General features: G+C 43.1%; 1 protein-coding gene across 9 annotated transcripts in view; it reads left to right on the forward strand.

The window, feature by feature from the left end:
- Window positions 1-5,391: 5,391 nt before the first annotated feature.
- The window catches only part of mcf2l2 (MCF.2 cell line derived transforming sequence-like 2), a 111,101-nt gene continuing 89,891 nt past the window's right edge, over window positions 5,392-26,601 (forward strand). For 3 of the 9 annotated variants that reach the window (XM_021604099.2, XM_021604106.2, XM_021604101.2), the window contains exon 1: window positions 5,393-5,775. In XM_021604099.2, coding sequence (XP_021459774.2) covers window positions 5,697-5,775 — 79 coding nt within the window. In that variant the 5' untranslated portion in view covers window positions 5,393-5,696. Of the gene's footprint in view, window positions 5,776-13,794; window positions 14,147-23,901; window positions 24,444-26,601 lie in introns of those variants that run through there. The other 6 variants (XM_021604105.2, XM_021604109.2, XM_021604107.2 and 3 more) reach the window with 6 other exon arrangements.

Below are 26,601 nucleotides of genomic sequence, written 5' to 3' on the forward strand. Positions count from 1 at the left end.
CTTTAAGAAATGGCTTTCTTCTTGCCACTCTTCCATAAAGGCCAGATTTGTGCAATATACGACTGATTGTTGTCCTATGGACAGAGTCTCCCACCTCAGCTGTAGATCTCTGCAGTTCATCCAGAGTGGTCATGGGCCTCTTGGCTGCATCTCTGATCAGTCTTCTCCTTGTATGAGCTGAAAGTTTAGAGGGACGGCCAGGTCTTGGTAGATTTGCAGTGGTCTGATACTCCTTCCATTTCAATATTATCGCTTGCACAGTGCTCCTTGGGATGTTTAAAGCTTGGGAAATCTTTTTGTATCCAAATCCGGCTTTAAACTTCTTCACAACAGTATCTCGGACCTGCCTGGTGTGTTCCTTGTTCTTCATGATGCTCTCTGCGCTTTTAACGGACCTCTGAGACTATCACAGTGCAGGTGCATTTATACGGAGACTTGATTACACACAGGTGGATTGTATTTATCATCATTAGTCATTTAGGTCAACATTGGATCATTCAGAGATCCTCACTGAACTTCTGGAGAGAGTTTGCTGCACTGAAAGTAAAGGGGCTGAATAATTTTGCACGCCCAATTTTTCAGTTTTTGATTTGTTAAAAAAGTTTGAAATATCCAATAAATGTCGTTCCACTTCATGATTGTGTCCCACTTGTTGTTGATTCTTCACAAAAAAATACAGTTTTATATCTTTATGTTTGAAGCCTGAAATGTGGCAAAAGTTCGCAAAGTTCAAGGGGGCCGAATACTTTCGCAAGGGACTGTACTTCAGATGTTGAACACATTTCTACAGGCAAATGAATGAACACATTTCTAGTGGCAAATGTGTTGAATTATAGCCATGGTATAAAAGGGATAATGATCAACTCGGGGCTCAATGCTTTCTCTGGAAAATAACGCAACTCCTTGGAAGGTAATTTCAACTCAGTTATTACATCGTCATGGAAAACACCTTTGACGTCCTTCAACATTATTTTCCATAGAACGCATAGCCACTCGTTGAATATCCCTTACACATTTTCATTTTGTATGCCTCATCACCAGTCACGACCAGCTGTCAGTTATTCATGATTGTCGCCTGGGGTAATGGAGTGACCATTTCTATTTCTATGGGAGTGACATTAGGGGCGCAGATGTCTATGGGGCGGCTGCTCGATGCTCGTCTCCTATCGCCACGGTCCCAAGGGCAACGACGTGTGGTAAGAAGATAATGCTCTTGGCTTGCATGTTTGCTTTCATCAAAATGTGGGACAGAGTAGTAGAGGGATGGGTTGACCTTATTGTATTGAATCATGCTTTCTTGCATGACATTACACTATCTGTATTAATACAGCCAGTGATGGGGAAGCTACTTTGAAAATATAGGTTACCAAGCTACCGTGTTACTTCACAATGGAAGGAGTTAAGCTACACCATAGCTACCCTAAAGAAAAACGTTGTTTACTTAGCTAAAGTTGATTCAAACTGTGGACTGGGGGCAGCAAGGAGTCATCGTGTCAGGTAGTCCTGGGGCATGATCTAGGCCTCAGGTCCTCCGAGAGAGAGAAAGAGAGAATTAGAGAGAGCACACTTAAATTCACACAGGACACCGAATAGGACAGGAGAAGTACTCCAGATATAACAAACTGACCCTAGCCCCCCGACACATAAACTACTGCAGCACAAATACTTGAGGCTGAGATAGGAGGGGTCAGGAGACACTGTGGCCCCATCCGAGGACACCCCCAGACAGGGCCAAACAGGAAGGATATAACCCCACCCACTTTGCCAAAGCACAGCCCCCACACCACTAGAGGGATATCTTCAACCACCAACTTACCATCCTGAGACAAGGCTGAGTATAGCCCACAAAGATCTCCGCCACGGCACAACCCAGGGGGGGGGGGGGGGGGGGGGGGCGCCAACCCAGACAGGATGACCACATCAGTGAATCAACCCACTCAGGTGACGCACCTCCTCCAGGGACGGTATGAGAGAGCCCCAGTAAGCCAGTGACTCAGCCCCTGTAATAGGGTTAGAGGCAGAGAATCCCAGGGAAAATATTTGTTTTGGGAATTTTATACATCTCTATGTCGGATGGAAATGTCCTTGTCAGGAGCAAATTTCAATCTCTCAAAAAAAATGATATAATGAATATGAACTGTATTATATTTATCTCAAAGCTGTGATTCATAAAACAAATACGGCCTGCGATTTGGTAAAGATTTGTAAAAAATCCCGAATGAATCTGGAATGAGCAGGTTCAGCTATACCATAAGGACCCATTATACATGTCCACATTACATGTAGTGCAATAAGACTGCTCATGGTCTGTAAAGCTCTCTACTTTTGATAGATTTAAACAAACTACAGTGTATTCTGAAAGTATTCAGAACCCTTGACCTTTTCCACATTTTGTTACGTTACAGCCTTATTCTAAAATGTATTAAATTATTTTCATCAATCAATATGCACAATAATAATATCACATTTAGATAAGTGTTCAGACCCTTTACTCAGTACTTTGTTGAAGCACCTTTGGCAGCAATTCGAGTCTTCGGGTCTTTGGGTATGACGCTACAAGCTTGGCACACCTGTATTTGGGGAGTTTCTCACATTCTTCTGTGCAGACTCTCAAGATCTGTCGGTTTGGATCGGGAGCGTTGTTGCACAGCTACTTTCAGGTCTTTCCATAGATGTTTTTCATCAAGGATCTCTCTGTACTTTGCTCCATTCATCTTTCCCTCGAACCTGCCTAGTCTATCAGTCCCTGCCCCTGCAAATCTCCACAGCCTAATGCTGCCACCACCATGCTTCACCGTAGAAAGAGTGCCAGGTTTCCTCCAGACGTGACGCTTGGTATTCAGGCCAAAGACTTCAATCTTGATTTCATCAGACCAGAGAATCTTATTTCTCGTGGTCTGAGTGTCCTTTAGGTACCTTTTGGCAAACTCCAAGCAGGCTGTCATGTGTCTTTTCCAGGGGAGTGGCTTCCACCTGGCCACTCTACCATAAAGACCTGATTGGGGGAGTGCTGTAGAGATGGATGTCTTTCTGGAAGATTCTCCCATCTCCACAGAGAAACTCTGGAGTTCTGTCAGAGTGACCATCGGCTTCTTGGTCACCTCCATGACCAAGGCTCTTCTCCCCCGATTGCTCAGTTTGGCCTGGCGGCCAGCTCTAGGAAGAGTCTGGTGGTTCCAAACTTCTTCCATTTAAGAATGATGGAGGCCACTGTGTTCTTGGGGACCTTCAATGCTTCAGAAATGTTTTTGTACCCTTCCCCAGATCTGTGCCTCGACACAATCCTGTCTCGGAGCTCTATGGACACTTCCTTTGACCTCATGGCTTGGGTTTTGCTCTGACATGCACTGTCAACTGTGGGACCTTATATAGACAGGTATGTGCCTTTCCAAATCATGTCCAATCAATTGAATTTACCACAGCTGGACTCCAATCACATTGTAGAAACATATCAAGTATGATCAAATGAAACAGGATGCCCCTGGGCTCAATTTCGAGTCTCATAGCAAAGGGTCTGAATACATATGTAAATAAGGTATTTCTATTTTTTAAAAAAAATCTTTAATACATTTGTGAAAATGGCTAAAAACCTGTTTTATCTTTGCCATTATTAGGTATTGTGTGTAGATTGATGAGGATTTTTTAAATCCATTTTAGAATAAAGCTGTAATCTAACAAAATGTGGAAAAAGTCAAGGGATCTGAATACTTTCTGAATGCACTGTAATTCTAAATCACTATGGTCACAACCATAAACTGTCAACTCCATCTATTTGATGGATAGAATATGAATTTAGGTTCAAATATGTTTGTTTTTATGTACATTTTAGAGTCATAAAGCAACTGAGCAAAAACAACATGTATACTTTTTATACCACTTGAATGAAGGATAAAGCAATTTTTGTTAACTCCGTTTTTGTCTAACGTCAACTCCGTCAGAGTACTGGAAGATCTGATAGAATGGTTATGTTTATATTGGGGATTTTCAAATGGATCATGTTTCATATTTTGTGTGGCTCGTCAAATCTGCCACTGATGGCTAACCCCCTTAATATACAATTTATTTGTCAATATTCTGAAAAACAATTTAAGCAATGTTCTGCAACACATGCTTAAACTATTGAAGTATTTGCTGTGCTATACCTAAGGGATGATGTTTGCTTTATAAATGTTTTTTTTTAATATATTCTGAATCTAGAAGAACTTACCAAAATGCAAATAGAATTAGCCCTGAGTGTACAAAACATTAGGTAATATTAATAATAATATTGAGTTGCACCACCCTTTTGCCATCAGAACAGCCTCATTTTGTCGGGGCATGGACTCTACAAGGTGTCAAAAGAGTTCCACAGGGATGCTGGCCCATGTTGATTCCAATGCTTCCCACAGTTGTGTCAAGTTGGCTGGATGTCCTTTGGGTGGTGGACCATTCGTGAAAAAGCCAGCAGCGTTTCAGTTCTTGACACATTCAAACCAGTGCACCTGGCACCTACTACCATACCCCGTTCAAAAGCATTTACATTTTTTGTCTTGCTCATTCACCTTCGGAATGGTACACATACATGATCCATGTCTCAATTGTCTCAAGGCTTAAAAATCCTTCTTTAACCTACTTCTTTCTCCCTGATTGAAGTGGATTTAACTAGTGACATCAGTAAGGGATTATATCTTTCACCTGGATTCACCTGATCAGTCTATCTATGCCATGCAAAAAGCAGGTGTTCCTAATGCTATAAAACAAAAAAAAAAAAAATATTTGTATTATATAGTTCAATAATCTAATGTTAGACTTAAACAATCAAAGCCTTTAAAAACTTGTTGGACAATAAATGTAAAAATGAAATGTCTTACTGAGTTGACATACATCCAGTTAGGTGCATTTTATGAAACAAATCTAGAAATAGTAGGTTGTTCCCTTATATGGTGTGATAGCTGATACTTTGGTCTATCAAAATATATATTTCCAATGTTGTTCATATTAGTAAAAAATATTTGTGAAAAAACTAGTTGAGAATCCCTGATCTACATATTTAGTTTCTGTATGCTAACAGCCTATTTCAGCCTACATACAGTATTTCCATTATTAAAATGTATACTTGAAAATGAAATCCTTTACTTACAATATTATATTTTAAATGTATATGATATTATTTGATATTGTCTGCCATTTAGATTAAGCAGGTTTTTTTAGAAGCAACATTTTCATCATAGCCCAAGTGGTACTGTAGCTCCATTCCAGTGGCTCTACAGCTCCAGGTTTTGTGTTATGGAATCCATTAGCCCCCTATCTCCCCAAGGCAGGTAGCTGCTCCCTGATTTGCTTCCTGGTGTCTGACTCAGCCTTTATTACAGCAAGCCGAGCATCAGCCTGAAAGCAGCGTTAGCCTCTCCTGATTGGCTCACCCAGTTAGCGTGTGTGTATCCATCCATCCATTATTAATGACACATACACTAAATTGTATTGTACTTTTTGAGGATTTTTTTTTTTTTTTGTGGAGTTAGAGGCATCCGCAGACCCTGAAGTTACTTCCCTTCTCTCACATCATCTCTGAGGTGCTTTCGGACTGGGAGTGGCACTGTGCTTTGTGTGTGAAGGGTCCTTCAGCCTCCGGTGAGGGAGCGGATTGACGAAGGAGAGTGGTGGAGCGTAGAGCAGAGGAGGGGAGAGAGGAGAGCCGAAGCTGCACACACCCTGAGATGCTCTGCTGGCTAAGAGAGGAGGAGATGTCTCTGCAGGAGTTCCAGCAGCGTGTGGGCTGTTTCATCACACATGTCGGTGAGTGTCCAGGCTTCATCCCTCCATCAGCCATCAGCCACACTGAGGGTTGTGGGGAGGGAAGGGGTATGTACCAGGGAGAGAGAGAGGGAGCAGGGTGGTGATACCCAGCAGCTGCTCCCTGGATGGTCTCCCTATTCCAGGCAGTATCCTTAGAAATGCTCAGATATGGAATTGCTTTATAGTAGTTATTCATGTGTAAATGTATGGTCTAAACTGGTAGAAATGTCAGATTTGGGCTGATCATTATAGCTGCAATTTACATAGTTAGTTCAAGGTCATAGTCAACGTTACACAAATGACCATGAAGTATGTGGTTATATCTAGTGGGATCTGGTATGTGGATTTATATTTTATTTGTGTATAGTTTCATAATGAACACGTCATGTTCCTCACACCAGTCAGACTTCTCATACTATGCTGGTGTACTAACTAGTTGTCACAGAGTGTGATTGTCAAATCAAATCACAGAGAAATCAAATTTGATTTATCACATACACATGGTTAGCAGATGTTAATGTGCGTGTAGCGAAATGCATGTGGTGTAGCGAAATGCTTGTGATGTAGCGAAATTGTTGTGGTGTAGCGAAATGCTTGTAGTGTAGCGAAATGCTTGTGATGTAGCGAAATGCTTGTGATGTAGCGAAATGCTTGTGGTCCTATGCTCCTATATTGAAAAGGATTTTCCATTATCTGATAATCCCATCCCATTCTTATTATTAATTTAATTGTAAATCACTATAACCACATTTAAGAGTTAATATGTATATCATCATGAAGATAGATATACTGTATTTACTGGTTTCATTAGCTATTTAATGAAAGTCAATGTTATTAGCCACAGAAAACAGAAAACCTAATATAAAACTCTTTAGATTCCTATTTCCCCCTCTCTCAATTCCTCTTGTTGACCACCATTCCACATTCTACATCCGGGTCTTCCGGGCTGGACAGAGGAAGTCGGTTATTGTGCCACGCTGGAGATTGTTACGGAGTGTCTTCTATCATGGCTCTAGTGAGGCAGGCAGTCAGCAGCCATCCATGGGGGAGGGGACCATGCAGGCAGTTACCATAGAAACTGAGATTGCCAGGCTTGTGTGCATCAGGCCCTATTGATTTATGGAAGCAGCCTCCCCTGTGTTACTGCTTGCATCTCTCACGCCCCCAATTTATCAGAGATCCCCAATTATCGTCAGTGTCATGTTATATGTTGAGCGTTATACATCGCTGTCGTGATAATACAGTTGAAGTCGGAAGTTTACATAAACCTTAGCCAAATACATTTAAACTCAGATTTTCACAATTTCTGACATTTAATCCAAGTAAAAGTTCCCTGTCTAAGGTCAGTTAGGATCACCACTTTATTTTAAGAATGTGAAATGTCAGAATAATAAGAGAGAGAATGATTTATTTCAGCTTTTACTTCTTTCATCACATTCCCAGTGGGTCAGAAGTTTATATACACTCAATTAGTATTTGGTAGCATTGCCTTTAAATTGTTTAACTTGGGTCAAACGTTTTGGGTAGGCTTCCACAACCTTCCCACAATAAGTTGGGTGAATTTTGGTCCATTCCTCCTGACAGAGCTGGTGCAACTGAGTCAGGTTTATAGGCCTCCTTGCTCGCACACGCTTTTTCAGTTCTGCCCACAAATTTTCTATAGGATTGAGGTCAGGGCTTTGTGATGGCTACTCCAATACCTTGACTTTGTTGTCCTTACTTAGTTGTCCTTTGCCACAACTTTGGAAGTATGCTTGGGGTCATTGTCCATTTGGAAGACCCATTTGCGACCAAGCTTCAACTTCCTGACTGATGTCTTGAGATGTTGCTTCAATATGTCCACATAATGTTTCTTCCTCATGATGCCATCTTTTTTGTGAAGTGCACCAGTCCCTCCTGCAGCAAAGCACCCCCACAACATGATGCTGCCACCCCCGTGCTTCACGGTTGGGATGGTGTTCTTCGGCTTGCAAGCCTCTCCCTTTTTCTTCCAAACATAACGATGGTCATTATGGCCAAACAGTTCCATTTTTGTTTCATCAGTCCAGAAGACATTTCTCCAAAAAGTATGATCTTTGTCCCCATGTGCAGTTGCAAACCGTAGTCTGGCTTTTTTATGGCGGTTTTGGAGCAGTGGCTTCTTCCTTGCTGTGCAGCCTTTCAGGTTATGTCGACATAAGACTTGTTTTCAAAATAGATGGCACTTTTGTACCTGTTTCCTCCAGCATCTTCACAAGGTCCTTTGCTGTTGTTCTGGGATTGATTTGCACTTTTCGCACCAAAGTACGTTCATCTCTAGGAGACAGAACGCTTCTCCTTCCTGAGCGGTATGATGGCTGCGTGGTCCCATGGTGTTTATACTTGCGTACTATTGTTTGTACAGATGAACGTGGTACCTTCAGACGTTTGGAAATTGCTCCCAAGAATGAACCAGACTTGTGGAGGTCTACAATTGTTTTTCTGAGGTCTTGGCTGATTTCTTTTGATTTTCCCATGATGTCAAGCAAAGAGGCACTGAGTTTGAAGGTAGGCCTTGAAATACATCCACAGGTACATCTCCAATTGACTCCAATTATGTAAATTAGCCTATCAGAAGCTTCTAAAGCCATGACATCATTTTCTGGAATTTTCCAAGCTGTTTAAAGGCAGGGTAAAGTTAGTGTATGTAAATTTCTGACCCACTGGAATTGTGATACAGTGAATTCTAAGTGAAATAATCTGTCTGTAAAGAATCGTTGGAAACATTTTTTATTTATTTATTTAACTAGGCAAGTCAGTTAAGAACAAATTCTTATTTTCAATGACGGCCTAGGAACAGTGGGTTAACTGCCTGTTCAGCTCGGGGATTTGAACTTGCAACCCTTCGGTTGCTAGTATACTAGTCCAACGCTCTAACCACTAGGCTACCCTGCCATGCTGTAGATGTCCTAACCGACTTGCCAAAATTATAGTTTGTTAATTAGAAATTTGTAGAGTGGTTGAAAAACAAGTTTTAATGACTCCAACCTAAGTGTATGTAAACTTCCGACTTCAACTGTATGTTATTATACCAATCTGACCTAAATACTGTATCCCCAAAGTGTCCTATATAAAAGGTTCATAATGAGCTTCTCTTTACAGAAGATGATTGACTTGCTACACTAGACGCTGATGACAGTAATGTTATTCTGCTAGTGGCATTTATTCTCCATTGATTTATTTAAGATCAACGACACACCCCTCTGTTTATCTGTAAGGGATGTAGAACTGTGCAGCTTCAATCACATATTTGACATTTTAAGCCATGAGTGGGAAATGGTGAGCTTGGCAGCTGATGTCGGCAGCACTACCTCAGAGGTATTATTGCAATTAAAACCTTGTAACAGGCTCCATGACTCACAGGGAGAGAGAAAGAGAGAGATTCAAGCCTTATCTGAGCTCTCATTGGTGGCAGGTGACATCATAGTTGCCAGAAAGTGACGGCTGCGTAATTTACGGTAACGTCGTATGGATTTTATGAATGACTCATGATATCAAATGATGTTTCAAACAGAATTATTGTAATGATTAGAATTCAGACCGTAGTAGATGTCTGCAGTCACAGCTCTCCCAAGCAAATGATATTTAGAGGGAAATACATGACCTAATTGAAATGAACCTTCAAATCGTTTTCAGGAAGTTAAGGTCAGGCAAAAGTATGTTCTGGTTTGTTGCCTCTATAGCAACAAAGGAATTACAGTAGCACAATGCTTCCTGTGTACTGGGAAATCCTCCATAACACACCCCAAGGATCTCTAATAGGAAGAATTACATTTCCATACAGGAAAATATAAACTCAGTATTACTGGTTGAATTCTTAACCTCATTGTGTGCAAAGAATTTGGCCCACTGTAGCAGTAACCCTAATTTTGCACACTGTACTATTTAGCACAGTAGAAGAATGGAAATGTGTGGCATCAGTCACCCGTTGCTAATTGAACTAAGAGGATTAGTATTGTCTGGCCACTCATGGCTGGCCCCATATACAGTATGTGGTTAACACAGGGAAATGAAACAGTCTATAGGCCCATAGAAAAAGAAAATACAACCACTTCCAAACATGAGCACAGAATATAGACACAGCTTGCAGCTGACAGGCACCAAGGCTGGAAAACACATTAAAATGTCAGAGTAATAACTACAATATATAGTTTCCGAAGGCATTTAGTTTCAAGCATAATTTTCACTGATAAGTGTTAAGTGGCATGACAATGTACATGTTCTGCTGGCTCTACAACACAGGCCTCTATCCTAGACGTTGTGTATTTTGTGTGAGCATGTTTATGGTTTCTCTCACCATAAATGTTGGCTAACTTGTCTGTCAATCATTTTGTTGTAACTATGGCACTGTGGTAGTTATATCCTCTTACAGTAAGCCATGAATCTATTGAAACTCTATGGACATCTGCAATGTTGGTTTGTGCAGGTTATCATAGATAGATAAATAGAAATCAGCCTAGTTTTGTCCCTCCCTTTATTTATGTGCCCATCCCTCATTGGCATAGCAGCCAAAGGGTCAGTGCTATTCTCTAAAATCAATACCAGATGCCACCATGAGGGCCTGGTGCCATGTTATTCTGTGATACTGATAGTACATTCATAAGCCTTGGCACAGAATGAGACACAATTCAGATCTATAAAAAACTGTCCCATACGCAGAGAGGTAAACAATGGGAAGGTCAAAGGGTCATCCTCTCTCCTGTTGGAACAGCAGCCCTGGTGTTCATCATCTCAAACGGCTTGAGCAGATGTCTTCCTTCCTTACCTCTCACCTCTGAAATCATATCCCCTCACAACAATGCCGTCAACTTTATCTCCGTGTTTGGATTTTAGATTATGTGGATTTACGATTTAATGTTTGTAGTGATTCAAGATTGTATTATTAGTCGATTTGATTTAAACAAAATTGCAATGTTACACATTGGCACAAGTGCATAGAATCTGCAGACACATAATAGGCTGTTTGTATTTTGTATCAGTCATAGGTCGTCAACATCTTTGAACCTCTTTAGGTCAGATAGGGGTTCCAGCCATCAATATCCCTGGTGACATAACCCCAGACAGCTCTGGGCTCTGGGTTTACCCAGCCAGGACAACCTTGTTTTTATGACGTAGGCTGTATTCACACTGCTTCCTATTTGTCCCTGCTTTACGTGAAATGGGCTCTCGACATCCTTTGGAAAACGGTTGTCTTTTTTCGCACAGTCCCCTTTGGGCTTTGGCCAGCATTTGACTTGTGCTCACAGTAACACAATGGAACAATAGTCCACTGAGCCATAAGATATGAACATATATTTGAGAGTCTGGCCTAATTTCTGACTCTAGTGTAACTACTCGAGTTCTAGAGGGCTCAGGGTGGCCCCTCAGATCAGCTCAAACCAAATGAGGTCAAGCCCCACAGCATGCTTGGGAAACCAGATGGCACGTAGTGGGAAGAGAGGAGTCTTACTAGGTCAGCCTAGGACACACAGAGGGAGTACTTGGGATGACTACTCCCCATTCTCCTTCTGTGACCTTGACCCCATGACCCTCCACTCTCTGAAGGTGGGTAGGATGGTTTGCAGCAAGGTTTGCTCACCCCCCCCACAGGGCATTGTTTTTGAGAATAATTACCTCTCAAAGTCACTGTGTCGATTCATTGTAGAGAATAACACTGCAGATGTTTAGAACCTTAATCTATCTCACAAGGGGCTGCAGTATATTGTGTGCAGTCACAGAAGACCTGATCTTTGGATCGATTTCCTATCCTCAGTGCCTCTCATGATTGAGAGATTTGATGCTCTGCTCCTGCCCTGGTAATTGAGGTTCACAGCACTAATAATTTATACATCAGATAATAGACCAGATGTTTACAACAGCTCTGAATGTGGGACAACATACTGCTCATTTATTATTGAATGGTGCTGAAGCTATCTTTTTTCATGATGTTTTCACATATTTTAACATAATGTTTTTTCAGACTGGGTAGGGTTGTTCCTGTCAGATAAATCCACAAATGGAAGGTAAATATATGCTATTTGGACTTGACGGACTCGGTTGTAATTTAGTCATGTACTACTTGTGAAGAGGACCAAGAGATAAAAGACACTGTGTGTGTGTGTAACAGCTTCGCCACTACCTGGGCCCGAACCAGGGACCCTCTGCACACATCAACAACTGACACCCTCGAAGCATCGTTACCTATCACTCCACAAAAGCCGCGACCCTTGCTGAGCAAGGGAAACAACTACTTCAAGGTCTCAGAGCGAGTGACGTCACCGATTGAAACGCTATTAGCGCACACACCCCGCTAACTAGTTAGCCATTTCACACCGGTTACATGTGGTTATCTGACTCAGTGTGTGTAACCCTGGACCTCTTGACTACTGGTCAGAGCTCACATATACAGTACTAATCCTCACCGTGTGTGTGTGTGTGTGTGTGTGTGTTTTCTGGAGGGAGGAGTGACTGCCAGATGCCAGTGGCACTAGTATAATGCGGCCTTACTGCAAACATTGGACCCATGCACTGCAGGCTTATAGTGCAGGCACATAACCCTGTGATTCGTTGATGTCAACCATGGGTGATGGTAAGGGCTGGCCGGCTGATCAGGCTTCAGAACTGAATAGGTCATGGTTCAGGGAGGGCTGCAGAGGACGTGGAAATGGGAAGTGTGATCTCCAGATCCAGATTTCTTATATGCCAGCATCTTGTTCCTGTTTTTCTGTTTTTAGAGCACATGTCCCAATGGTAAAGGTCATACCTCCTTCTGCTGACAGAGCCACATGGTGTTGTCATATGATGGAATTGACTCCTTGCCCTTAAGTTGAAAAACAAACAGTGCAAATGTTGTTATAATATGCTTGCAGGAGTTGCTGCTTTTGTAGTCTTTCATGCTGTTTCGCTAGCATAGTGGTTTAAAATAGATACTGTCAATATAGGGATTCAAAATCATACTGTTGAACTGAACTAAGGATAGTTCTACTCACATGAAGTAATCGCTCCACCTCTACACCACTTGGGAATAGGAGTCTGGATCCTGCCATTCTCTCAGCTTGAGAGACCAACTATCTGAACATAGGCTGTGGAGACTTATCTCAAAGTAATCTAAAAAGAAAGGTGGGACATTTCACTTCTTTACCTTATATGCAAAACGTGGCGTATCACGTGATATGTGCGCTGTAAGGGACCCTTGAGCTGTGACAGCTTGTTGTTAATGTGTATTGTTGGGGCATGCAGAGGTAAACACTAATGCTAAAAAAGGCCTATCATGTCAATAAACTGCTCCCTGAATAGACTAGTGTATTAATATTAGCTAGTGAGAGTAATGTATGTTTATTAGCCAGTGGAAAGGTAAGCTTTAAGATACAGACCTGTGTGTTATGTCTCTTTAAAGACAGGAAGCCCACTGGTTACAATTTCCTGTGACAAACATCAAGGCTCCAGTATCACACATATTGGTCTTTGCTTGGACACTAAAAGGACACATGTTGATGTAATGGTTGGTAACTCCTTTGCCTCTTCAGTTGTTACAGTATGCTGTGTGGTGTAAAAAAGTGATATTGGAGTAGTAGGATTTCTGCTTCTTTTTTTGCAAATAGCAGTTCTACAAACTTAGTCCCCTAAATGTGAGGGGACACGCAAACACATGCACACACAGACACACTCCAACACACACATCATTTGTGTTGTTGTATTGTTTGTATATTGTTGTATTTTACATTTGTGTGACTCTCCTTGTCTATCAGTGTATGAGTGTTTTGTTGCTGTTTTGTGTATTTTTTGTGAACCCCAGGAAGAGTAACTGCTGCTTCTGCAAAAGCTAATGAGGATCTGAATAAACAAACAAATTACTGCCATGCCCATGGGTGTAACTTAGATACAGTATGACTGAGTATTACTGATAATATTCTTGTGTGTTTATTCTCATGTGATACATACCCTTGTCCACTGAGAGTGTCTTGGGAGGGAGGGGTGAGAAAGTGCTTCCGAGACAAGGCCAGGCCAGTGAATGAGCTACAGCCAGAAGGAGGAAAAGCGGTGGTGGGTTCCTGACACACGGTGGCCACACAGCACAACGGCTGAATTTCGGGCAGGGTGGGGGAGGAAAGGGAAGCCCCCAGTGCCTCAGGACATTGTTGAGGAGATTGGTGTAAGCCATGGCAGTCTCCTGAGCTCCACTGGTCACAAGACTTCAACTCAGACTGCTGGCAAGAGCCCTGACAGAACACATACACATGCACCCACACACTCACAGAAACACACACAGTAAGGAATCTGCTCTGCGCGGCTCTCCATACCACAGCTGGAGTCCTCAGGGCAGGACTGTCGGTCTGGTCCAGACAGGAAGACCTCACCATGGGCTCAGTTATGTGTAAGTGACTGGATTATCTACTTTAACCCTTCATGGACATTTTCTGTGTGTTTGATACTCATACAGGTCTGTGGTTATTTTGCCTATGAGTGGTGTGAAACAGATGTGATGTATGCTAGTTGTGGTACTGGAGAAGACTGCTCAGTAGATAGCAGTAGGTAGGGGCTGGTGATTGAGTGGTGTTTCCTTGTGACGTCTTGAGTAAGGAGTTCTGTGTGCTTACAGGCTGAAGACATTCAGCAATGTGACCTAACAGAGAGGACGGTGATTACCCTGTAAACACCTTGTGGGAACCTTGTTACGAATAGAGCTAGTAGTTCAAAATGCCCTATAAATTCACATTGGAATGTATGACAGAGTTCTTTTTCAGTTTCCATTGCTTCTATGTTTCCATGTTGTGCTTCACAGTGATGGTGCATTTCACTTTTAGATTCTCACCTGAGTGTGAAGTCACCTGAGCTTAGATAGGGGTTAGCTAAGAAGGGTTTGTGATTATTCTCTGTTGCATGTGCCTGACAAAGAGAGGTAAGTGGAGGTAAGAGACCTAGGCAGAGGTCAGAGGCAGCAGCTCACTGCCTCCCTGGACTGAAGAGAAATAATTGCGGTGGTAGAGGCTGGCAGGGGACCTGATGTGTGTGTACTGTATGCAGTATGTGTGTGTGTGTTAGAGTTGTGCTGCTCTGAGAGACCGGGCTATCAGATGCAAGGCACTGTAAGAGAAGAGTGTCCAGGGGACATGAATAGCAGACCGGGGGGGATTCAGGAGCTCTAAGCCTGGGAGGAGAGTGACAATCTGGTAGCCACTCAGAGTTCTGTCTGTCCCTGTCTCCCTACTGTCTCCCTGAGCTGAAGTCTGGGCTGACCTTGGCTATACTAGGCACTGAGTAGGAAGGAACTACACAGGCTACTGTGCAGGAAAGCCACCTCTTGCTTACAAACACTCTATGTATGTACAGTGCCTTGCGAAAGTATTCGGCCCCCTTGAACTTTGCGACCTTTTGCCACATTTCAGGCTTCAAACATAAAGATATAAAACTGTATTTTTTTGTGAAGAATCAACAACTAGTGGGACACAATCATGAAGTGGAACGACATTTATTGGATATTTCAAACTTTTTTAACAAATCAAAAACTTAAAAATTGGGCGTGCAAAATTATTCAGCCCCTTTACTTTCAGTGCAGCAAACTCTCTCCAGAAGTTCAGTGAGGATCTCTGAATGATCCAATGTTGACCTAAATGACTAATGATGATAAATACAATCCACCTGTGTGTAATCAAGTCTCCGTATAAATGCACCTGCACTGTGATAGTCTCAGAGGTCCGTTAAAAGCGCAGAGAGCATCATGAAGAACAAGGAACACACCAGGCAGGTCCGAGATACTGTTGTGAAGAAGTGTTAAGCCGGATTTGGATACAAAAAGATTTCCCAAGCTTTAAACATCCCAAGGAGCACTGTGCAAGCGATAATATTGAAATGTAAGGAGTATCAGACCACTGCAAATCTACCAAGACCTGGCCGTCCCTCTAAACTTTCAGCTCATACAAGGAGAAGACTGATCAGAGATGCAGCCAAGAGGCCCATGATCACTCTGGATGAACTGCAGAGATCTACAGCTGAGGTGGGAGACTCTGTCCATAGGACAACAATCAGTCGTATATTGCACAAATCTGGCCTTTATGGAAGAGTGGCAAGAAGAAAGCCATTTCTTAAAGATATCCATAAAAAGTGTCATTTAAAGTTTGCCACAAGCCACCTGGCAGACACACCAAACATGTGGAAGAAGGTGCTCTGGTCAGATGAAACCAAAATTGAACTTTTTGGCAACAATGCAAAACGTTATGTTTGGCGTAAAAGCAACACAGCTGAACACACCATCCCCACTGTCAAACATGGTGGTGGCAGCATCATGGTTTGGGCCTGCTTTTCTTCAGCAGGGACAGGGAAGATGGTTAAAATTGATGGGAAGATGGATGGAGCCAAATACAGGACCATTCTGGAAGAAAACCTGATGGAGTCTGCAAAAGACCTGAGACTGGGACGGAGATTTGTCTTCCAACAAGACAATGATCCAAAACATAAAGCAAAATCTACAATGGAATGGTTCAAAAATAAACATATCCAGGTGTTAGAATGGCCAAGTCAAAGTCCAGACCTGAATCCAATCGAGAATCTGGGGAAAGAACTGAAAACTGCTGTTCACAAATGCTCCCCATCCAACCTCACTGAGCTCGAGTTGTTTTGCAAGGAGGAATGGGAAAAAATGTCAGTCTCTCGATGTGCAAAACTGATAGAGACATACCCCAAGCGACTTACAGCTGTAATCGCAGCAAAAGGTGGCGCTACAAAGTATTAACTTAAGGGGGCTGAATAATTTTGCACGCCCAATTTTTCAGTTTTTGATTTGTTAAAAAAGTTTGAAATATCCAATAAATGTCGTTCCACTTCATGATTGTGTCCCACTTGTTGTTGATTCTTCACAAAAAAATACAGTTTTATATCTTTATGTTTGAAGCCTGAAATGTGGAAAAAGGTCGTAAAGTTCAAGGGGGCCGAATACTTTCGCAAGGCACTGTACACTCTAAAGACTCTATATTAGGGATGACTGGTGCAGATATTTAGATGCTCTGCTGTGGTGGGATGATGGATGGCTCTCCGCGGTACCAGACCATCCCTTCGCAGTGTCCGGCGTGCGGGTGGTCAGCCAGAAGTATGTCTTCCCTCTCACCCTCCTCCTCAGTTCCTCTCCCTCGCTTCATCCACCTGCCATTTGACGTTTTATTTGAGTAATTTAGGAGACACTCTTATCCTTAGTGCAGTGCATTCATCTTAAGATAGCTAGATGAGACAACCACATATCACAGTTGTAGTAAGAACATTTTACTTCAATAAAGTAGTTATCAGCGAAGTCAGTGCTATTAGGAAAAGACAAGTGGGGATCTGTCAGGTAGATGATTGATGTAGATCTGCTAAGGCCCTGCTATATGTTAATGCTTTGGTGAATTTTCATTGGTCTGCAGCTGCTATCTGTGGTGTGACTTTCCTTCTAATATTAGACTGATGCATTTAGGAATAGGCAGTTGTCACCTTCTCAGATAGTGTATTTCAGGTTGCTTTCCTATCTGCATGTCAAATGGCTTTCATTGTACAGGATAGAAAAGCTCCACATCACAACCACCTTTGAAAGAATACTGAGTAGACATGTCTTATAACATGCAAGCATGCACCATTTCGATTGTCTCCTTCTGTGGAGAAGTGGCAATGGCAGCAGAAAAAATAGCTCCAGGTTTTTATTCCAAAATCTGAATCAGCGTGTGTCTATGGTTGGATAAAGCTGTCCTGTCTGACTGTTTTAAATGTGTGAAAAAAGACTAGCTGACAGTATGCCTCAAAGTTGAATGATGTCACAAAATAACCTACCCAGAAGCCGTTGATAGCAGTTTATGTAAAACCTTACAAGGTCCCACAAACCCTCAGTGCCTGTCTTTTTATAGTGTGTGTGTGTGTGTGTGTGTGTGTCTATGTATGTGCATGCATGCTCAGCCTACTCACTCTGACACATAATGTGTAGACATGCACCCTCTCTTATGTGTGATTATCCTGAGAATGGAATGCACAGCATTTGTCAAACAGTCACTTCTCCATGTAGTGTACAGTTAGCTGCTGAGCCTTGAAAATACAGTGCATTCTGAAAGTATTCAGACCCCTTGACTTTTTCAACATTTTGTTACATTAAAGCGTTATTCTAAAATGAATTCATTTGTTTTTCCCCCTAATCAATCTACACACAATACCCCATAATGACAAAGCAAACACTGGTTTTTAGAAATGTTTACCGAAATATCACATTTACATAAGTATTCAGACCCTTTACTCAGTACTTTGTTGAAGAACCTTTGGCAGAGATTACAGCCTTGAGTCTTCTTGGGAATGACGCTACAAGCTTGGCACACCTGTATTTGGGGAGTGTGTCCCATTCTTCTCCGCAGATCCTTTCAAACTCTGTCAGGTTGGATGGAGAGCGTCGCTGCACAGCTATTTTCAGGTCTCTCCAGAGATGTTAGATTGGGTTCAAGTCCGGGCTCTAGCTGGGCCACTCAAGGACATTCAGAGATTTGTCCCGAAGCCACTTCTGCATTGTCTTGGCTGTGTGCTTGGGGTCGCTGTCCTGTTGGAAGGTGAACCTTCATCCCAGTCTGAGGTCCTGAGAACTGGAGCAGGTTTTCATCAAGGATCTCTCTGTACTTTGCTCTGTTCATCTTTCCCGTGATCCTGGCTAGTCTCCCAGTCCCTCCTGCTGAAAAACATCCCCACAGCATGATGCTGCCATCACCATGCTTCAACGTAGAGATGGTGCCATGTTTCCTCCAGACATGATGCTTGGCATTCAGGCCAAAGAGTTCAATCTTGTTTTCATCAGACCAGAGAATCTTGTTTCTTATGGTCTGAGAGTCGTTAGGTGCCTTTTGGCAAACTCCAAGCGGGCTGTCATGTGCCTTTTACTGAGGAGTGGCTTCCGTCTGGCCACTCTACCATAAGGCCTGATTGGTGGTGTCACACCCTGATCTGTTTCACCTGTCTTGTGTTTGTCTCCCATTTGGTCCCATTATTCCCTATGTATTTATCCCGGTGTCTTCTGTCTGTCGCCAGTTCGTCTTGTCAAGTCAACTAGCGTGTTTTTGATAGTCTCTGTTTTCCTAGTCCTCCAGGTTCTGACTAATTGCCTGCCCTGACACATTACCTGCCTGCCTGACCATTCAGCCTGCCCTGACACTGTACCTGCCTGCCTGACCATTCAACCTGCCCTGACACTGTACCTGCCAGCCTGCCTGACCATTCAGCCTGCCCTGACACTGTACCTGCCTGCCTGACCATTCAACCTGCCCTGACACTGTACCTACTTGCCTGCCTGACCATTCAGCCTGCCCTGACACTGTACCTGCCTGCCTGACCATTCAGCCTTCCCTGACACTGTACCTGCCTGCCTGACCATTCAACCTGCCCTGACACTGTACCTGCCTGCCTGACCATTCAGCCTGCCCTGACACTGTACCTGCCTGCCTGACCATTCAGCCTGCCCTGACACTGTACCTGCCTGCCTGACCATTCAGCCTGCCCTGACACTGTACCTGCCTGCCTGACCATTCAGCCTGCCCTGACACTGTACCTGCCTGCCTGACCATTCAGCCTGCCCTGACACTGTACCTGCCTGCCTGACCATTCAGCCTGCCCTGACACTGTACCTGCCTGCCTGACCATTCAGCCTGCCCTGACACTGTACCTGCCTGCCTGCCTGCCTGACCATTCAGCCTGCCCTGACACTGTACCTGCCTGACTGACCATTCAGCCTGCCCTGACACTGTACCTGCCTGCCTGACCATTCAACCTGCCCTGACACTGTACCTGCCTGCCTGACCATTCAGCCTGCCCTGACACTGTACCTGCCTGCCTGCCTGACCATTCAGCCTGCCCTGACACTGTACCTGCCTGCCTGACCATTCAACCTGCCCTGACACTGTACCTGCCTGCCTGACCATTCAACCTGCCCTGACACTGTACCTGCCTGCCTGACCATTCAACCTGCCCTGACACTGTACCTGCCTGCCTGACCATTCAACCTGCCCTGACCCTGTACCTGCCTGCCTGATCATTCAGCCTGCCCTGACACTGTACCTGTCTGCCTGACCATTCAGCCTGCCCTGACACTGTACCTGCCTGCCTGCCTGACCATTCAGCCTGCCCTGACACTGTACCTGCCTGCCTGACCATTCAACCTGCCCTGACACAGTACCTGCCTGACCATTCAACCTGCCCTGACCCCGTGCCTGCCTGCCGCCCTGTACCTTCTAGACCTGGTTTATGAACTTCTGACTGTCCTCGACCTGCCTCTTGCCTGCACCTTGTTTTTTAATAAATATCAGAGACTCGAACTATCTGCCTCCGGTGTCCGTATCTGGGTCTCTCCCTGTGTTGTTATAGATGGAGGCTGCAGAGATGATTGTCCTTCTGGAAGGTTCTCCCATCTCCACAACGGAACTCTAAAGCTCTGTCAGAGTGAACATTAGGTTCTTGGTCACCTCCCTGACCAAGGCCCTTCTCCCCCGATTGCTCAGTTTGGCTGGGCGGCCAACTCTAGGAAGAGTCTTGGTGGTTCCAAACTTATTCCATTTCGAATGATGGAGGCCACTGTGTTCTAGGAGATCTTCAATGCTGCAGAAATGTTTTGGTACCCTTACCAAGATCTGTGCCTCGACACAATCCTGTCTCGGAGCTCTATGGACTATTCCTTCGACCTCATGGATTGGTTTTTGCTCTGACATGCACTGTCAACCGTGGGACCTTATAGACAGGTGTGTGCCTTTCCAAATCATGTCCAATCAATTGAATTTACCACAGCTGGATCCCAATCAAGTTGTAGAAACATCTCAAGGATAATTCATGGAAACAGGATGCACCTGAGATCAATTTTGAGTCTCATAGCAAAGGGTCTGTATACTCATGTAAATAAGGTATTTCTGAATTTCTCTTTGTCATTATGTGTCGATTGCTCAGGATTTTAACAAATTAAATCCATTTTAGAATATGGCTGTAACATAACAAAATGTGGAAAAAGTCAAGGGGTCTGAATACTTTCGGAAATGCACTGAATGTGGATTTAAAGATTGAAATGTAATGAAATTGTTTTGGTACATTCAAGTGAGGATCTGTTTCCCTTTTTGTTGATCCTGGACTGTCTGGATCTAAAGGTCTTTCTGCTAAAATTATATTTAGTCTGAACAAAGTAAAAGCCAACAGCAATTTCTGTAACTGCCAGGGCGGAAATTCCAAGAAGTATTTGATTGTTAATAAGAGAATGGGGAATCCATCTTAATGTCCTGAATGTATGACTGAAACCATAATGACCGTCACATGGCCTTGACATAACTTCCTTTGATATCCTTTCAGCTCTTAGCACCATAATGACATCCATTAGTTCTGTTCCTAGGACAAGTTACCATATGAATGTTAGCATAAAATGTATGATCAAAGTCCCTATTTTCAGCCCTATCTTTCCATTAGGTTGGTTGGTATTCTCTCCACCTGAAGTCCAGATTATTACACAGCTGGGGATCATTCAACTTTCAAAGGGCTCAAACACAACCAGACTCCCATTGTCTCCCTAAACCTTGCCCCTTGTAATCAAACCCTCATGACAACATACCTTTGGTTTGGTCTGGCCCCCATGCCCGCCTCCCCCTTTGCCTCCTAGGAACATACTGTCAGGAACATACCTGGCAACATGCATGGTTTTATTTTCCTACGGTAGCTGTATATGTACTGTAGCCTTCCATGTTATGACATCTCTTCAATCTAGTGTTGGTTTTGGAGGCAGTGTTGGCTTCGCTTTAATTTGATATTCACCACTAGGTGAGGTTTGTTATTGGGAGATAAATGGACCTTTCTGACACATCCTTTTATTGTTTTCTTGCACGGCTGCCCTTTTCCTGAGTGTCAATGGGAAACGTGCTCTTTTGGACGTATCTGGAATTCCGAACCAAAATAACTGCTATATCCAAACTTCCTCTCCAACAATATTGAAGGAGATTACATCAGGAGTGTTTGTAGATCTAGGACCCTGGCAATGCCATATTATTGTAAACTGTATGTACAGGTGACTTGATACCGGTACTCCTTGTACATAGTCTCGTTATTTTGTGTTACTATTTCCTGTTTTGTTTTTTGCAAATTTGTCTTACCTTTTAACTCTGCGTTGTTGGGAAAGGGCCCATAAGCATTTCACGGTACACCTGTTGTACTCTGCGCATGTGACAAATAACATTTAATTTGATGTATAAGTCAAATGGAGTACAGGGAGGATTTCTGTATATGAACACAGTCAATTCTACCAACTACATGATGTTAGGTAGTTTGAATACTCAATGATAGAGAGTACTTACCACATATTGTATCAAAGATGATATTTGATGTTCTATTTGATGTTCTATTTGATGATGTTCTTAGAGAGAGAGAAATATTGGCGGTCTCGTATTCTCCCTGTGTTATTAGCTTACACCATTGTGTGTATGTCAGAATGAGCGTGAGGGCTTCTCGTCCCCCACTGGGCCCATGGAGGGTGGTGGTGGAGAGATGCTTGGCCTAGTTCTTCCAAAAACACTACCTCACTCTGTTTTATGGGCTCCTGCTCCGCTCAGCATAGAGTGTTGGTCACAGCTTCTTATGTCCCATTAGTTAAGACAGAAATTTTTTTCTGGAGAGGCTAGTTCAACCACTATAAAATTACATTAAAATCACAAGGCTGGACTATTTTTATAAAATACTTTGTGTGTGTAATTTGATTGGGCTTCTGTGTTAAATGTGGATTTTGAGAAACGTATTACTCCACATGGACATGTCTTTACAGTCACATGTTAATGTCAGGGGAGCTCGAAAAACAGTGCTGTGGTCCCTGATGCTTTTTGTTAAATAGTCCTCTGCTTTAAGTTGCTCATTAGGAAGGCTCCTCATGTAACATTGATATTTTAGTAATTTAAAAGATGCTCTTATCCAGAGTGACTTACAGGAGCAATTGGGGTTAAGTGCCTTGCTCAAGGACACATCGCCAGATTTTTCACCTTGTCGGCTTGGTTATTCAAACTAGCGTATTTTCGGTTACTGGCCCAACGTTCTTAATCGCTAGGCTACCTGCCACCCTATCCAGCCTATTAGGTTTTGTTAAAGGGATGAACTTCTCACCCCAGGGCTCAATTTGCCAACTAAGGGGTTCATATTCTACAAGGAAAGTGTGGAGAGAAAGTGTGATGAGTGCGTGGCATTTAGGCTGTATGTGGTGGAGATTGTAGGCTTTGTTTTTCACACAAGAATCTAGAGTGTATCTGTGACTTGTGTCTTCCGTTTGGAAGAGAACAGTGGGAAATGTTGTCATCAACATTGATTTGCACTCTCCTTCTGAACAATTGGCTGTCTCCTTATCCTGTCCTCAATAATGGTATCTTACGTAACCCTGTAACACTGTGTGTGTGAGATCCATGGTGGCTCAGGCAGGTCGACAGGGCAGACACAGCAACCCGTCTACCCGTTCAGACACAGCTGATCTCCCTGCTGTAGATTGCTGTTGACCCTCCAAATTATTAGACACACTGCTAATTATCCCATTATAGCAGATCTACTGGTGCATTCTCTTACCCCCTGTCATGCATGGGGCCTCGTCTCCTAACAAGCTCTCTTAGTTACTCTCGTTGGGAGGGGGGAGAAAGCTTGTTTACACAATCAATGGTGGGGTTTGAAGTATAAACCATGACATGGATTCAGATTTTATGGACATGTGTTTTGTAAATGATATAATGTGCCCTCAAATTGTATATTAAATTAAGGGACATAAAACGTTTCATCGGATTTACAAAAGAGAATATTTTTCAATTTGTCCTTTGACCTTTTTGAGACCATTGTAACACATTTCACCTGGCAAACTGGACATGTTTCAGTGAATCTCACTATTTAGGAATCCAATGGGAAGGGAAGCTGCTTATTTAACATACAATGCCTCAGTAGCTGCCACCGGGGTTTTGGGACATGCTTCCTCTAGGACCATAAACACCCCTGCACTCCCAGCCAGCTGCTCTGACAGGGGGGAGGACTCAGAGGAGGGAGGGAGGGGCGGGGCGGGGGGTGTCATGTTCAGTCAACCACAGAAAGGACAGAGAAAGACAGTCAGATTAGAGAGGGGTGCACGGTCAGCGTGTGACTTTAATGAAGAGGGATGATGCTGAAGGGATCTTCTCGCTCTCTCTCGCTCTATCTCTCTCTTCATTCTTTCAGAAGTATGTAGTTAAATGTTTGGGGCTGCCCCCCACTTAAAGAGGCAGTAAGCAGTATATTTATGATCTCCCTCCCTCCTCCCTGATTTCCTGATAGGTTGCTTGTGTGGTTGCTGTTGTTCTGAGAGAGCCTTGTGAGAGGTTAGACTGGAGCTGTGAGAAGCAGCTAGGGCTGGAAAAAGTGACAAAAGACTCAGACGCACTGCTTCCTTAGAAAAAACTCCTTTGCTGCCAAGGCTCTGTAAGAGCTGGGTGTGTGTAAATGGGGGGGAGGGAGTGTAGGGGTGTGTGTGTGTGTGTGTCTGTCTGTCTGTGTCGTTACTCAGGAAGTCTGAAGAGAAGAAAGGGATGATAATGGTAGAAAAGCAAGTCTGGACTAAGTTCTACTGGTGTAATTTACCTCTGCCGCCTGGATTAGTGACTTCTCTCTCTTCACACCCGACTATCGTGTCGCTATGATGAAGAGAACTAGACATGTCATAGGTAAGGTATTGATACTCTCCTCGCTCCCCTATAGCTCTGTCGGGAGCTATAGGGTGTTTACATGCCAAACAGAGAGACACATTTGTTGTCACTGACCTGGGTCCTAGACTTTATTTCCATTACAACAGAATACCAAGATGTTGATAAATTCTCAAGTGTCTTCTGAGGAGCTCAAGTGACTCTTGCTTGTCTGTCCATAGCTAATGCTCAGGGACAAAACGGCTCAATTGTTTTGCAGTTGTCTGTGAGGGAGATGCAACTGTGCTTCGGGATTTTGTGACTTTCTGATGGCGGCCGGCTGTGTGAAAATTAGATTGTTGCATTATAAACCTTATGTATGCTACAAATATATAGCATGTGTAGCAATTGCTTTGTGTTTGGTATCCTGTCCTCTACTCATTATTTCGTAACAGCCTTGTTGTTAATTAGTAGGCTAAGCAATGATGCATTTTTTAGCCTTTGTATAAATCGATTTAGAGGGAAAGTAGGGTGAAGTGAAGTAGGAAACCTGATTTAGGGAATTCTCAACCTCGCACGTTATCTTAATATTCACCATAGCTAATGAATAAAAGGTAAAGCACCTGGTTGGTTGGACTCCATTTAGGTTTTTGAGGTGAGCTAATGTAAAAAAAAATATTTGAAGAAATTATGCACTTTCCAGAGAGAGAAACTGGTGCACTGATCTGCACCAAGCATACAGTACAACTCTACGAAGGGAATCCTAAAATGTTAGGGTAGTTATAGCTTTATTGTTGTCAATCAAATACAGTTGAAGTCGGAAGTTTACATACACTTAGGTTGGAGTCATTAAAACTAGTTTTTCAACCACTCCACAAATTTCTTGTTAACAAACTATAGTTTTGGCAAGTCGGTTAGGACATCTGCTTTGTGCATGACACAAGTAATTTTTCCAACAATTGTTTAAAGACAGATTATTTCACTTATAATTCACTGTATCACAATTCCAGTGGGTTAGAAATGTACATACACTAAGTTGACAGTGCCTTTAAACAGCTTGGAAAATTCCAGAAAATGATGTCATGGCTTTAGATGCTTCTGATAGGCTAAATGACATGATTTGAGTCAATTGGAGGTGTACCTGTGGATGTATTTCAAGGCCTACCTTCAAACTCAGTGCCTCTTTGCTTGACATCATGGGAAAATCAAAAGAAATCAGCCAAGACCTCAGAAAAAGAATTGTAGAACTCCACAAGTCTGGTTCATCCTTGGGAGCAATTTCCAAACGCCTGAAGGTACCACGTTCATCTGTACAAACAATAGTACGATAGTATGGGACAACACAGCCGTCATACTGCTCAGGAAGGAGACGCGTTCTGTCTCAAAGAGATGAAGGTACTTTGGTGCGAAAAGTGCAAATCAATCCCAGAACAACAGCAAAGGACCTTGTGAAAATGCTGGAGGAAACAGGTACAAAAGTATCTTTAACCACAGTAAAACTAGTCCTATATCAACATAACCTGAAAGACCGCTCAGCAAGGAAGAAGCCACTGCTCCAAAACCGCCATAAAAAAGCCAGACTACGGTTTGCAACTGCACATGGGGACAAAGATCGTAGTTTTTGGAGAAATGCCCTCTGGACTGATGAAACAAAAATGGAACTGTTTGGCCATAATGACCATTGTTATGTTTGGAGGAAAAGGGGGGAGGCTTGCAAGCCGAAGAATGCCATCCCAACCGTGAAGCACGGGGGTGGCAGCATCATGTTGTGGGGGTGCTTTGCTGCAGGAGGGACTGATGTACTTCACAAAATAGCTGGCATCATGAGGAAGGAACATTATGTGGATATATTGAAGCAACATCTCAAGACATCAGTCAGGAACTTAAAGCTTGGTCGCAAATGGTCTACCAAATGGACAATGACCCCAAGCAAAGTTGTGGCAAAATGGCTTAAGGACAACAAAGTCAAGGTATTGGAGTAGCCATCACAGAGCCCTGAGCCCTGATAATTTGTGGACATAACTGAAAAAGCATGTGCGAACAAGGAGGCCTACAAACCTGACTCAGTTACATCAGCTCTGTCAGGAGGAATGGGCCAAAATTCACCCAACTTATTGTGGGAAGTTTGTTGAAGGTTTGACCCAAGTTAAACAATTTAAAGGCAACGCTACCAAATACTAATTGAGTGTATGTAAACTTC

The sequence above is a fragment of the Oncorhynchus mykiss genome, chromosome 5 (genome assembly GCF_013265735.2).
Source record: "Oncorhynchus mykiss isolate Arlee chromosome 5, USDA_OmykA_1.1, whole genome shotgun sequence".
Classification (NCBI taxonomy): domain Eukaryota; kingdom Metazoa; phylum Chordata; class Actinopteri; order Salmoniformes; family Salmonidae; genus Oncorhynchus; species Oncorhynchus mykiss.